The sequence below is a fragment of the Orcinus orca genome, chromosome 18 (assembly GCF_937001465.1).
Source record: "Orcinus orca chromosome 18, mOrcOrc1.1, whole genome shotgun sequence".
In the NCBI taxonomy this organism is placed as follows: domain Eukaryota; kingdom Metazoa; phylum Chordata; class Mammalia; order Artiodactyla; family Delphinidae; genus Orcinus; species Orcinus orca.
Genome location: NC_064576.1, coordinates 3,328,833 through 3,343,802, shown reverse-complemented (window position 1 = coordinate 3,343,802; position 14,970 = coordinate 3,328,833). Strand labels below are relative to the sequence as shown.

At 44.5% G+C, this 14,970-nt stretch overlaps 1 protein-coding gene across 2 annotated transcripts in view; it reads left to right on the top strand.

Annotated features, from left to right (window-relative positions):
- The window catches only part of MYO16 (myosin XVI), a 478,842-nt gene that overhangs the window by 405,866 nt on the left and 58,006 nt on the right, over nt 1-14,970 (top strand). For both annotated transcript variants that reach the window (XM_033435062.2, XM_033435063.2), the window contains exons 29-31: nt 309-405; nt 5,058-5,304; nt 7,218-7,489. In XM_033435062.2, the coding sequence (XP_033290953.2) occupies nt 309-405; nt 5,058-5,304; nt 7,218-7,489 (616 nt within the window). The remainder of the gene's footprint in view (nt 1-308; nt 406-5,057; nt 5,305-7,217; nt 7,490-14,970) is intronic.

The window sequence follows — 14,970 nt, the reverse complement described above, 5'->3', positions numbered from 1 at the left end:
AATGAAGAGTCAAGGCCCGTGTTTTCCCTTTGTGCTGCAGGGGGCAACCACGACAGCTGTGGTGTATGGGTATTTGCAAACATTAGTGACAATGTATACACACAGCAAACATACTTATTAGAACAAAAGCGTGGGGATTCTCACAAAATGTAGAAGTGTTACAAGAATACGGCAGATGCACTGGGATAACTTTTGTGAGCTTTGCTCCTTCAAATCCTTTTCTGGAAAAACCTCTTGCCTGATTATTTTCCCATTGTTATTTTGGCATCTTCATGCTGTTAAATGTTTCCCTGCTGTTTGCCTTTTAGATCGGTGTTCGAAAAGTATTTCTGAAATACTGGCATGCCAACCAGCTAAACGATTTGTGCCTACAGCTGCAGAGAAAAATTATCACCTGCCAAAAAGGTAACAGTTACACACGTCACAGTAACAGTTCAGTGACATTTCTGAACTTTGATGAGTCGGAAAATACAAAATCATTTAGTGAACCCCCAAGTTTAAACGTTAGGGAAACCTAACATTTAGGTTAACCTAAATATTAGAGTGGACCCTGCCATGACCCTATGTCCATCCATCCCATGGCGCTACCTTCAGGCAAATAAATAGGTTTCAGGAGTTTCAGAAGCACTGTAGCTAAGTTGGCTATTTACTTGTCTCTAGATCAGAGTGTGCGGCCACAGCTCGTGCTTTATCTCATGATCATTCTATCTGTAATTCTGCATCACATTTTCACCTAAGTCATAGTTTGGAAGAGGGGCTATACGTACCTTGTATTTTATGCATTCCTCACCTGTAAAATATTCATGCTTGCTGATCCTCCAAGAAGCACAGGACAAGAAGAGTGTGCCTTTGAACCCACAGTGGGGAAGAAAACACAACCCATGTGACACTCGGGTGCAGCTCTGGAGCCAGACTCCTAGGCCACGCCAGTCAGCGCCCCTTGGTATGCTAGAGTTTGGAGGACTGCCACAGCCCATTAGCCAATGTATGCCTTGGATTTATGTATGCCTTGTAAGTTAAGTAATTCCATGTATGCCTTGGATAAATGCTTGACTATTTTTCCTTTGTGAAGGGATAATAATATTTGGACTGTTAACTTTGAGAGCAGATAGCATCTATTTCGTGTTAACTTTGAGAGTCCATTTAGATTTTTTTTTTCTATCAAAACCCAAGTGACCGCCAAAAATAGGTACATTTTAAAAATCGTAACTATGCCTCACATAAAACATACATACTTAATAGATTTTTAATTTGCTTAATAGTTTAATTGTATTATATATCTCTAAAGAAAGGTAAAAAGGGGAGAAATTAATCTACAGGCTAACTTTTGGTGGAAGCAGCCGTGATGAGCTTAGCTCTCTAATCTATCTGAAACTATTAAAAACAAGTGCATCTCAGAGAACACGGAAAACTGCCTCACCCTGTTCAAGCCTCTGTCTATGCGAGCCCCTGGGGGATTCCTTCAGGCACACCCCTGGCTGAAACCTCTGATGGGTCCCATCATTTTCTGATGATAAAAAGTCCTGCTATATGCTGGTCCCTCAGACAGACTCGGTTCAGAATTTAGCAAGTCCAGTCCACGGGAAGGTCAAAAGTCAGAATCTCATTCCAAGTTAAATCGTCCCTCTAGGCTCCCACCCTTACTTAGGTGCCCTCCGGGGAGGAGGGAACAGCTAAGGGGACAGGGCCGCCCCTCAGTCCGACCCACACCCATGTGACCTGGCCTGGGGTTTCTCTGGCCAGCAGGCAGGCAGGGGTTAACAGGCTCTCTGCATATGTGGGCGCCTTTCAGCCCTCACCTGTGCTACCCACCTGGGAACCGCAAAATCTCTCCTTTGGGTGCCACTTGGAACTCCCCGTTGACACTGCCTGTGGGCCTGGGTGCTCTCCAAGAGGAAGTCTCTTTAAATGACTCCTGGCAGGCGTCTCTGTCTCGATAAACAAGGTCTGGTGTCCTAGAAGCACAGTTGGGGACCCTGACAAGTGAGCCTCTCCCCGCAGAGCCGCCCTGCATTCAGCCCCTGGCAGCGTCGGCCTCCCAGGCCACCGTGTCCTCCAAACTCCAGACCATGTGGCAGGGTCTCTGGCTGGTTCCCTGAGGCCACTTTCACCAGCCTGGTATTCAGGGGCGGTGGGGGGAGCCCCGGGTGAGGGAGGCCCTATGCAATCCTCGCTTCTCTCTGGGTTATAGGGTATAGGTTATACCTATATAGGGTTATAGGGTAATAGGGTAATTTGGGTTATAGGGTCATTTGCCTTCTCTGTCCTCATCAGTGTAGGGAAGGGCTGGGCTCCCAAGTCTCCTTTTGACTCTGTCGCCTTTGCAATTCCTTTCTGTGTGGTCAGTCCAGGCATGCCCTGGGAGCTGGTTGGAAATGCAGAGTCTCAGGCCCTGCCCCAGAACTCCTGAATCAGAATCTGCATTTGTAGCCTCAGGCTGAAAGTGGGACGGGGAGAGTCTCCTTTACAAGACCAGTGCTCTACCCCCCGGGCTGTGGAACCAACCGAGAATTCCATTTAATACCGCGTTTATACATACATGGAGCGGGTATCACTTTCTCCTGGAAATTTTCCTACGTGTAATTAGAAGGCGGCGTACTCTGTCTTCCATCAGGGGTGCCCGCTAGTAATGTCTCCTCTGGTTGGTTACAAATGTTAAGTCGCTGTGCCCTATGGACCTGAAACAGAAGAAATTAGCAGAACTGTAGTTCTTTCTTCACCCCTAATGATAAAAATTGAGAATGGTTTTTAAAAAATGGATACAAACCACAATTTCCTATTGCATAAATGAAATAATGGCTGTAAAAGCATTTTTTTAAATTACAGGCTCTTAAATGCAAAGCATTAATTATTGATTTTTATTTTTACATCTCTTAGAACCATTGCTTCGGTCCTTTCTGCTAGTATGAAATTCATTCAGAATTTATATCATCTGGAGTCATTTCCAGTTTTTTAAGAGTTCTCATTTTTTCTTTGTAAATACTGGGTGGCAGAGAGCTGTAGTTACACCTCAGTCTTAAATTTAATCATTTCAATTTCAAATTATTCCCAACAGAAGTTTCCCTCTGACTATATACCTTCATTTTATCCTGCATGAAATTGTCAGAAAGAAACAAGTATTAATTATCTATTTGTGCCAAATTTATTTGTATTAATTGTCTCTTAGTAAAGGTACCATGTTTTAGCAACTAGTATAAATTTTTTTCTTTTAATTTTCAAAGATTGCTAGTGCAAAGTGTGAGAAAACAGGGTCTGGACACAGGACAGTGGATTCCCAGGTCTACGTGGATCCAATGAACAGTCCTGCTGTAGTTGGAGGTCAGCAGTCTGGCCTGTCCACATTAATCTTCCCTTTATTCCAAGAGATTACACATCTTAAATATACCCTCCCATTGTCAATGTCTAGATTCTGTTTAATGTAACAGGAATGAGCGAATGAACAGAGAGCAGGCCTTCTGCCTCTCTCTCTCACTGTGCCTGTCACGTGGCTAAAATTTCTACATTTTATTCCGCATTTTTGATTCCTGGGAGTCTGATTGTACCTTGAGCTGTTTAATTTTTTTCTCTTTTAGATTAGTTCAGCATGACTGTTTTTACAGTTATCTTAATACACTGCATTCCAAAGTAACTAAAGACTTAGTACTGCCATCTGAGAAAAAGTCTTGAGCATTTTAGACGTCTGCATATTATTTGCCTCTGAAGCCATACTTGTGGAAAGTTGCGTTCGCCCTTCCATCTTCTAATCGAGTAAAGGCATCTAAGTGAATATCCTAAACATGTATAGATACCCACACATTTATTCTCCTATAGCCGGGAATATTTTAAAGCACTTAATATTTTATAGGAGGAGAATAAAGTGTCTTTGTTACCCACATTGGTTTTCCCTACAATTATAGCTCTTCCTATGATCCGAACAACTGCTTCTAATCACAGAAACTTAGAATGAGAAGGGACGCATCCTAGCATCAAATCAGCATTGCTCCCACTCATCTGTCAGAACACCCCTGAGCGGGGGCCATCCTGTTTCTTGAACTTGCCTGGGTACTGGGAGCTGACTCTCTCCCATGAGATGCCTGATCTGTTTACAACCTATGCTCATTGTTAAAACGTCATCTTCATATTGATCCCAGATGTGCTTCCCTGCACCTTCCCTGTTGTGACCTGCTCTCTGGAGAGCTACAGATTGCATCCACGTGGCTGCAAGGTAGAGTCTGGCCTCATAAGGGCAGAGATTTGAATCCCCGCTCTACCGTTCTTTGGTTGTGTTTACCTAGAGGAATTTTCTCAGCCTCACTGAGCTTCTCTTTCTTGGGGTACAAGATGGAGATACTGGTACATTAATGGCCATCGAGTTTGGGCACTGAAAGATGGGTTGGAGCGCCTAGCACGTGGCAGTGCCTTTACACGGTGGGCGTGACTTTTATTTTCAAGTCTTACATTTGTTACTGACACATAAGTGATTTCAAAGTGTGTTCATCCACCTGTTTCCCCCAATTCTTACACGTTTTTCTAGCCCTGCTTCCCCAGAAAGCAGAAGGATGACCCATATTTCTACACAGTCTCTTTCCAGAGCCTTAAATGCAGTGTTAGTTTTTCTGGGAGTTAAGTCACAATCCTGTTAGCAATACGTGCATGGTTTTCAAAGACTACATCCATGAGCCTCAGACGTTTCTGTTATAATCTGATATAAAATAATGTGATTGGTGCATCCCCAAAACAGTCTGATGAGAGCCACACCCAGAATTCTCTGGGATTTGGACTTAGTTCTTTCCATCAGTGTTCAGCCTGTGTTACCACAAGAAGGAGGGAAGCTTTATTAGAATATTACCTGCACGATCTCATTCAGGGTGAGGATTTTTGCCTCCACTGTTAGCATTACTGAATGTAGATATCTTTTTTAATATAAGGTTAGAATGTTTTAGTAAAGTCCTAGACTGGGTTAAATATATTTTATTTTAGAGCTGCTCCAACATAATGTATTTGGACTTGTTGATGTACATCTGGGTTTTTTGCTTTTGCTCCTCTCGTTGACCCATCACTTTGTTCTTTTACTGAAGTTATCAGAGGATTTCTAGCACGCCAGCACTTGCATCAGAAAAGGAGCATTAGGCAGCAAGAGGTCACATCCATCAACAGCTTCCTGCAGATTACAGAGGACCTGGGGCTTAAGACCTATGATGCCCTGGTCGTGCAGAACGCCTCGGACATTGCCCGTGAGAATGACCGGCTCCGGAACGTAATGAACGCTACTTTCCACAAAGAGAAGTTGGAGGCCAGGAACAAGCAAGAGGAAGGAACCAAAAGGTAAAGGCAGATAGTGTGCAACTTCGGTGACCTACGCGATTGATCCTGGGGCGTCAAGAAAATGCCGATAGCCCTTAACGCAAAGTTCAATCACTTATGACCGTAGGGAGAGGAACAAGCACGTATGCATGCGCCGTGCGTTACGTGAAACCTCCTGACACCTGAAAAGATGCTTTTCCTGGGCTTTCCTTCCACAGAATAGATGCTCTACGTGTTAGTTTAGGTCCCATGAAATAATTGCTTCACCTACCGTGCTTGCATCACTGACCATCTCAAGCACAAAGTTTTAAGGCATCTAATCTTTACGTCTTAGCAAAGATATATAGCTTGGTTCTCGACATCTTTATGCAAGTGTCACGTATATAAATAAGGCTGACTCCTAGAAACTTCTGAAAACCTGACCCCCCCAAATGGAGAAGACACTCTAAAAACACAAGAGCAGTGAAATCAATGAATGGTTGCCTGTATTATATTTCCCTTAGGAAACTGTCACATCTTCTTTGCCAAAAAGGAAAGCTCTGGGGAAAGATTTTTATTTTAAAGTTCACGTTGGACGCTGAGCTTGAAATAGACATGTGAAGAAAACTAAGTCCTTCTCCACTTTTCCACTCTTGTCTCTCTGTGACAGACGAGGACACCCGTGATTTACAATCCTCCCTGGGTCTTTCCATCCTAATTTGCCGTCAGGGAGATGTTTGTTTTTCCATAGGAACTTAGTAATGTCTAGTTGTTTCTCCCTGAAAATGACCCCCCTTTGCCTTGACCGTGATGTCGAATGATTTTTTATTAAAGTGGAAGTGGTGGTGTGTCTCTCCCTAATTAGCCTCAAATATCTCAGTGATTAAATACTGAAAAAATTCCCTTTGTACGGAAAACTGTAATTAAACATTACAGGGAAAACAAATTATCCACCGAGTGCCACGCTTTCGTCTTCAGCTAGTTCATTTCCTATATGGGCGTCTGGCTCTGCCTGGCAGTAGATCCCAGCTCTGCTGGTGTTCTGCCACACAAGATATAATTATAAAAACAAATGCTCGGAGACTCCTGGTAAAATGAATGCATTGGCATCTCCCTGGCACATGATTCCATTGACATGTGAAGCCAGAAGGAATTGTTTTTAACCAGATAACTATTAATTTTATAGGACTTCCAGAATAATATTTATTATTTTCTCTGCTGGAGCTAAACAGCCACCCCAATTTCTCAGTTTCATTATGTATTCATTTGCCTGATATAAAATTAAGTGAAGAAGTATTTGTCTATTTATTTATTGAAAACCAGCAGTTCACTTGGCATTGGGCAACCAGATGGAATAACAGAAGAAAAATAACAATTCTGCACATAATTAAATAATTGCTGATGGAATTTAAATGGCAAGGGAGAGAGAGAGAGAGAGAGAGAGAGAGAGAGAGACAGGGAAAATGAAAATCTTTGATCGTTTTAAGTAAAGCATCTGCTCTTTTGCAAGGGCAAACAGAGATAACTCCCAGCATCTGATGCATCAGTAACTCTCTATTAAGATGGATTTCCCAGAAATTATCATTCAGATTGAAATCCTGGCTTTTTGATTTGCTTAATAATCAGGGTGTGAAAACTTCACTCAGCGAATGCCTGATAGCAAATGTGGCATTCCTTACGACATCTTGGGTTCCGGTGAGATTTTTTTCTAAAGTAATAATGAAGAGTCTCGAACGTGTTTATTTATCACGAAGCAAGGCTGGAAGGATGAAGTGGCTTCCTCTGGATGCGCTGGATACCAGAGCGCTGCACGCATCCTCCAGCCTCGGCGGGAAGGCTGTTTACCAAAAAGCTGTGATTACGTCTGCTTGAGCCGGTTCATTGTTCCCATCTGAATAATGCATCTGGGTCTCTCTGGCGGGGCTGTTTGTGTTTGTTTCCCCACGCACACCCAGAGCTGAAGACAAGGGTGGACCCAGGCGCCTCCACTGCAGCTTCGTCCCAGTGCCCATGGCGGTAGACAGCCTGGTCCAGTCCCAGGCTGGCCCATCCACCCCGTCTCCTTCTCTGCACTCGGTGCTCAGCCTGGATGACAGCAGCGGCCTCCCATCACCACGGAAACAGCCTCCGCCCAAGCCAAAGAGGGACCCCACCACGCGGCTGAGCGCCTCCTATGAGGCCGTGAGCGCCTGCCTGTGGGCTGTCACCAAGGACTCCTCCAATGAAGGTTAGCCTCGGGGAAGGGGGACCCCGACCCCCGTTGGGTTACTGATGCTTGATTTCCGGTCTTTGAGTGCGCCGCGGCAGTACTTTGCCCTAATATATTTTTAGTAGAATTAAATCCGTTGTTGGCTTGCCAGGGCCCCCCCCCCCTTTCTTTTTAAATTTTTATTTATTGATTTTTGGCTGCGTTGGGTCTTCGTTGCTGCACGCGGGCTTTCTCTAGTTGCGGCGAGCGGGGGCTACTCTTCATTGCGGTGTACGGGCTTCTCATTGCGGTGGCTTCTCTTGTTGCGGAGCACGGGCTCTAGGCGCGCGGGCTCAGTAGTTGTGGCTTGCGGGCTCTAGGGCGCAGGCTTAGTAGTTGTGGCGCACGGGCTTAGCTGCTCCGTGGCATGTGGGATCTTCCTGGACCAGGGCTCGAACCTGTGTCCCCTGCGTTGGCAGGCAGATTCTTAACCACTGTGCCACCAGGGAAGCCCACCAGGGAAGCCCACCAGGGGCCCTTTAATCATTAAACATAAATAATATTAATTCTAATCTCTAAGCCTCTTAGGGAAAAGCTACTTATATATCATTTCCTTAACTCCTCTCCCGACTTCCACATTGAATGAGGAGCCTCAAACCAGAACAATTCAGAGAGTCGGTTGCTCGTCCACGTAAACTTTTGTGAATTAAAAAGCTAAAAAGATTCATCTGGCTTCCCTGTTATCACAACTTAATTAAAAATTAAGCCGCTTTATCACCACACAGTAAAGTGAAACGATTCATGCAGAGGAGAATCATGACTCAGCAAAATTCAGTGAGTGAAACTTTGGGGACTAGACAACAAAGGTCTCTGCATCAGTGGTCTAGACGTATTTATGCAAAACCACAGTTTATTCTCAATTAATTCTCTCATAGATTAGTTCATGTGATATTATTGCTTAATTTTTAAGTTTTAGAATTGTGAAAAGCAGAGGAAGTCCTTCTTTGCAGAACATTTACTAACTTCACAGATTTTACTTATCACCCATGAGTATGAGGTCCTATTCTAGGCCCAGGAAGGTACACAATAAATAAAACAAAGTTATCTTCCCCCATGGGGTTGGCATTCTAGTGGGGAAGACAGATGGTAAACACAATAAACAAATAAATACACGGAATAGTTTAACTGTTTTTTGGGTTTTTTTTGGCGGGGCCTCTCACTGCTGTGGCCTCTCCCGTTGCGGAGCACAGGCTCCGGACGCGCAGGCTCAGCGGCCATGGCTCACGGGCCCAGCCGCTCCGCGGCATGTGGGATCTTCCCGGACCAGGGCACGAACCCGTGTCCCCTGCATTGGCAGGCAGACTCTCAACCACTGCGCCACCAGGGAAGCCCCGAGTCAACACTTTTTATGCCCAGTCCTGTTCTTATTAACACGTGCCTTTCCTAGAGGTTTTCATCCAGTATATACGGTCATAGTGAAGAGAGGCCGGCCAGAGGGCTCGTTTTTCTTCTCTACCTTTGTGCCTGAAAAGCTGGAAGCAATTTTATGGGCCAGTAAATTTTAACACTCGTTTGCAAACTATTAACAAGCGAGAGCCAACTATTTGAAAGTGTGATTTTTAAAAGTTCGGGGTTGCTTTTTGCAAACAGAGACTAGGAAAGGAAGAACAGAGCCGCGACTTCTCTTCTTTGCAGGGAAGCTCCCAGCTGAGGGCTTTGCTGAAGAACTGAGTATCTAAACCCAATGTGACGGCTTTCTCCCCAACACAGGGACCCCTGGATGGTGAAATAGCACAGGACAGGTTTTGGGGGGCAGCTCTAGGCGCCACCACTTACGCCTGGTGATGTGAGATGCATACCCAGCCTCCCTCAGACTCCAGCCACCCGCTCCTTAGAAATAACACCCGAGGAATCCGTATTTCTTAGAATTGCCGTACAGCTTCCCTTTGTAACAAAACACAGTTTATATGTATAGACACGAGAATGGTTCAGCTGTGTGGCTTCATTTGGAAATAGCGTTACATGTCATTCCCTTTTTTATTGTCTTGTTTATAAATTTATTCTAGAATAGCACTTGACACCCAGTAAGCACTCAGTAAATACTTATTGAACAAATAAATCAATAGAATAGAAAAATATTTCTTTGTGCTGCTTTCGTGAAAGCGGAACTAGCTTCTTATCAGTAAATCGAAATGAGCACAATTTGGCAAGTTTCAACATGTACCCTTGAGATTTGTCAGACTTTGTCAGCATTATTTTTAACAGAATCCCCTTTATAATATTTTTTTCTCTTACCTGAAATTTGATGAAAATTAGGTCCTCCGTGAACGCTGCCCTGAGAATGTGTGACGGGGCATAACAGGAGAACATAATTATGTTTCACAACTTATGGCTCATTTGTCCATTCAACACATGTTAATTCAGTGTATTCCACTCCCCCAGGGCCTTAGAGACCAGTGGGCTAGGAAAATGGGCAAACAAATTATGAGAGAGGCAGAGTAACAGCAAGGGCACCAAAGAGCACAGAGCAGGAGGGGCTAACCCTCACTGGGACCTGTGGAAGGGGTCGAGAAGGACATTTAAGAGGCCTTACACACGTGGAGGGCAGTCAGTGGGGAAAGATGGGCCGAGAGCAAAGGTAACAGACTCCTCCCTCAAAGAAATGACCTAGCAAGGTTGTAATCTATCGCAGCTCAGTAGAAGCCCTTCTTGTCCAGTTTGTAAGCTGGTTGCAGATCGATGCTGACCTCACTCAAGTATGCAACAGGCCCACCAGCCAGGGAACTGGCTTTATCTAGGCATCCTTCATGTCTTAGGTCCTGAGAAGGGCGCACAGTTTGCTCTGAAACTGGGCAAAATCACACTGGAAGAGTTGGAAAACAGAGGATAACAACACACACAGATACAGGTATTTTCTTGATGAACGATCTTCTCATTTCTTTCTTCTCATAGATTTAACATGTAGGCATCTTATTCTCAGTGAGAATGGGGCCAAGTAACTTGTGTCTTGAGGCAAAGTCACCGACGTGCCTTAGCCAAAAACTCAAAGGGAAACTATTTTGTACAAGAAAATGTTTACCTCCTAACAGAATCTAAAAATGACACGAGTCCCTAGATCACTGCACAGTAACTCAGATAAGAGTCAAGTTTAAGAAAAAATGAGAGGGCTTGAGAATGTGGGATTTATTCCTTAAGTTACTGTTAGGACACTAAGACTTGCCCTGAAGGTGATCTGTAACCATGAAATGTCTCCCTGATCCCATCTCACTTTTATCCATAAATTCAAGGACTAAAAAAATTGTTAAGAAAACTCAATATAAATTCACTCTTAACAGCCCTTAAATCCTTATTTGCAAATGAACATTTAGCAAGGACTTGTGTGGACACACACACACACACACACACACACACAAAGGAATAACCATAAAACCAAATTAGACTCTTAATTCTCTAACTGTGGTATTCTAATTTCACTTTATGTAGAATGAAGCTTTCCAGTTCCCGGCCCAGATATTCTAATTTGGTAGTTACAGACAAGGACAGGAACTGTGCTCTTTACATCCTCAGTAAAGCACCCCAGGTGATCTGATAGTGATGAACTGCAGACCACGCCCTACAGAACCCTGTTCTATGACTCATGACTAATTTCTGGTTCTGTAGTAATAATATGATGTTGATGGTAACAGCTGACACTTACAATTGTTTGTCATGTGACACGCACTATTCTAAGTAACTTCAAGCTTTAGAACTACCTGATGGGGTGGGACTGTCACTGTGACCCCTCTGTAGATGTGGATGTTGAGTCAGGGCAACAGTGGTGTATCCTGTCCCATGCTACACACCCAAGCAGTCAGCTTCCAGAGGCCAGTCTCTCAACTGCCTCCCGATAACCCATGCTACTTTTATTTATCATCATTAATTCAAAAAAGCTTTTCTCTGCATCTAAAGCAAACCTTGAGGGAATATCGTATCAGCTATCTATGGTTGCTTACCAACTCCTCCCAAACTTGGATATTTAAATAAAATACGATTATTTTATTACTGTCTCAGGTTCTGGGTGTCAACTGGGCTCATCTGAGTGGCTGTCCCTCAAGGTCCTCCATGAAGCTGCATGTGGTGGCTGGAATCGCCTGTAAGCTGGTCACTTGCATGCCTGGTGCCCATAGATGTCTAAGGACTGGGACTGCTTGGCCAACTCTGTGTCTAGGTGGTCTCGCCACCCAGTTTGTGCAGCCTGGCAGCTTCAGGGTAGCTGGACTTCTTACGTGGACAATCAGTGTGTCCCCGGCGCCTGCTCCAGGAAAGAGAACGCCGGGCGGTCACTCTCTTACCTTTGACGAGCAGCCTTGGAAGCCACACAGCGTCACTTCCGCCACTGCCACCAGACAGTCTCAGAGGCGCATCCAGGTTGAGGAAGGTGAAATAGACTCTAACTCTTGATAAGACTGGGAAAACTACTGTGGCCAATTTTTGGAAAATACAGGCTGCCTTAATCCATCCTCTGGATCAAACAATTCACATCCCTCCCACATGCAAGAGGCACTCATCCCTCTCCCATGCTCCCCAGAGCCTTATCCCATCATCACATCAGGCTCAGGTCCAAGCCCCAAATCCCATCATCTAAGTCAGGTCCAGGTATCCTGGCTGCTCAGGTAAGGCTCCTTAGGTGGGCAGCTCTTCCAGGACTGTCCCTAACTATCGAAGACAAGCTGCCTATTCTCCACACAACTAACATGTTGCTTGTGCCTTGGTTAGGATTTAGTCCTGGTGCCTGGAAATTATTTTCCATGGCCATTAGGTCCGTGCTACAGAATCTGGGCTCACCTTTGGATGTTATTTCCTCGTCCACAAGAGGTGACACGTTTGGGGCCGGTCGTTTTCTCAGCCTGATTCCTGCTCATAAACTTTTGAAGCACCAGAGCCTCTTTATTTTGTATTGATCGTACCTCTTTCAACGCAGCCGATACAGTTCCTTTAAAAGCTTTGCGAGTTTCCTGTGAATCAATTTATAATCTACCCCTTTAGTCAAAAGCCACATCCACAAATCTCCTTGAGATAATCTCCTCTTGACTTTTTCTTTTCTGCAAGATTTCTGTGGGGCAGTACTCTTGATATCCTTAGAAGTCCTGTGGTTTTGTTTCTTTGAAAAGGTCCAGTGAAGCACCACCTGACATCTTTCTGAGGTCTTAATAAAGGGGTTCATAGTCATGACCTCGGCTTCAGCGTTAGATCCTGTTTTCCTGAAAATGCCCCAGATTCAATCTCTGCTTACAAGTCATTTCTTAACTTCGGAGTTATTTACTATCCTGATGGCCCAGTGAGAAACTATTTTATTTTCAAACTCAGAAAGCCCAGGCTCCTTTACAGATAATCGTTTGTTCTTTCTGTAGCTTATCTCTTTACCCTCATTTTCCTGCAGGAAAGTAGAAGAATCCAGGAGGCTGCTTGTACACTTGGTCTAAAGATCTCCCTCCCTAGATCATCCAGTGCCTTAAGTGTGTTGTCTGGTTTCCGCAGTACCGCAGGTGACAGTGTTGCTAAACTTTCCACAAAGGTATAAAAAGGGTTATGTTTCCCTCGGCGTCCAGCATATTTCTTACTTTCCTTTAAACATCACCAGGAGCTTTCCTGGGCGTCACGCTTCTGCTAACAGTCTCTTCAAGACCTCTCCTCCTTCCCTGGTGGTCCAGTGGCTAAGACTCCACGCTCCCAATGCAGGGAGCCCGGGTTCGATCCCTGGTCGGGGAACTGGATCCCAACGTACCGCAACTAAGAAGTCCGCCTGCTACAACTAAACATGCCACGACGAAGGTCCCGCCTGCCTCAACTAAGACCCGGCACAGCCAAAATAAGTAAATGAATAAATAAATAAAAAAATATTAAAAACCAAAAAACAACAAACTCCTCCAACTTCCCAAGGCTACTGCCAGGCTTTTACAGTTTGGGTTTTGGGGCTTTATGGCAGCACTCCGCTTCCAGTACCACTATCTGTATTAGTTGTCCATTGCTATCTAACAAACCTCTCCAAAATTTAGTAGCTTAAAATGACAAAGGTTTTATTATCCTCTCTCTCTGTCTCTCTCCTTCTCCCTCCCCCTCCCTCTCTCTGTCTCTCTCTCTCTCTCTCTCTCTCTCTCTGTCTCCCTCTCTCCCCATTCTACTAGTTGGGTATCAGCTAAGCCCTTCTCATGCGAGCTCTCTCACAGCTGTGGTCAGACAGCGGCTGGGCCTGGGATGGTCCGCAGGCTCAGTTCATTACATTTCTGGTGTCTGGGCTGGGGAAACCTGGACAGCTGAGGGCTGGAGCAGATGGGGTCCTCTGGCATCTCTCTCATCTCTGTGTGGCCTCTCCACATGTTCTCCACAGCATGGGTGCTTCAGAGTAAGCAGTCTTCTCACATAGAGATCAGGGCCACCAAGAGATGTGTCCCGAGAGAGGAAGAGCAGGCCAGAAGCTGCACTGCCCCTGACCCAGCCTCAGCAGGCAGGCGGCCTTGCTTTTGCCATGTTCTACTCATGGGGCGGTCACAGAGGTCCTTCCCGCTTCAAGGTTCTAGAAGAGCACGAAGGACTAAAAATATTGTTGAAGCCAGTTTTGTAAAATACAAGCTGCCACGAGTCCTTTAAATTATTCAGATCTTCAGAACAACTCTGTAACACTAATGTTAAAATTTTGTCTGGTTCATTAACTTTCTAGGAGAAGCTTATGCGTTGCTGTGTTTTAGTACATCGAAAGCCTTTGCGATAACGCTCATTAATTACAGAATTGTGCATTTGGGGTATTTTCTACTCTTAAAAGTTGGCTGCTTTGGTGAACCCTGTACAATACTGGCCTTCAAAGATATCCATTGAGTTAGAAAATTAACTTTGCTCTTTTCCATTCCCATCTGGATGTCTCCCATTTGTTTCATGTTTGCGAAGCACTTTACATACATTGAGCTAAGCCCTTTACATGCATTATTTTATTCCTCTGAGATGATTAGTGATATCACCATTTTAGGCATGACTATACTGAAGCCCAGAGAGATGTGACCAAGACCTCTTTTAAAATTATAATTTGCACCGATGCCACCACGCAAACACACACACACACACACACACACACACACACACACACAGACCCAATTCTGTGACGATTATGGCCTGTAGTTTCCCACCTCATAGCATGTATCATGTTCTAACATGCTATGGAATTAACTCATTTGTTTTATTTACTTTTTTTATTGTCTGACTTTCCCCAGGAGGGCAGAGGAAGGAAGGGGACAATTACTGCATATTCACTAATGTGTCTCTGAATAAATACTGGTTAAATGCACGACTAAATGAATAATAGCATGAAAGGGTGGTCATGCTGGGGTTTGAATCCAAGCCCAGCTGACTCCAAAGCCTTTAATTTTAACCCTAAAAGTGGAGTTGTCACTCCGAAAGTGGAGACGGACACTCTCATATATGCAGTCATAATGAGAGAAAAGCCTGGCTGCCTTAAAACTCAGGAACTCAGCAAAATTAGATGTGCTTAT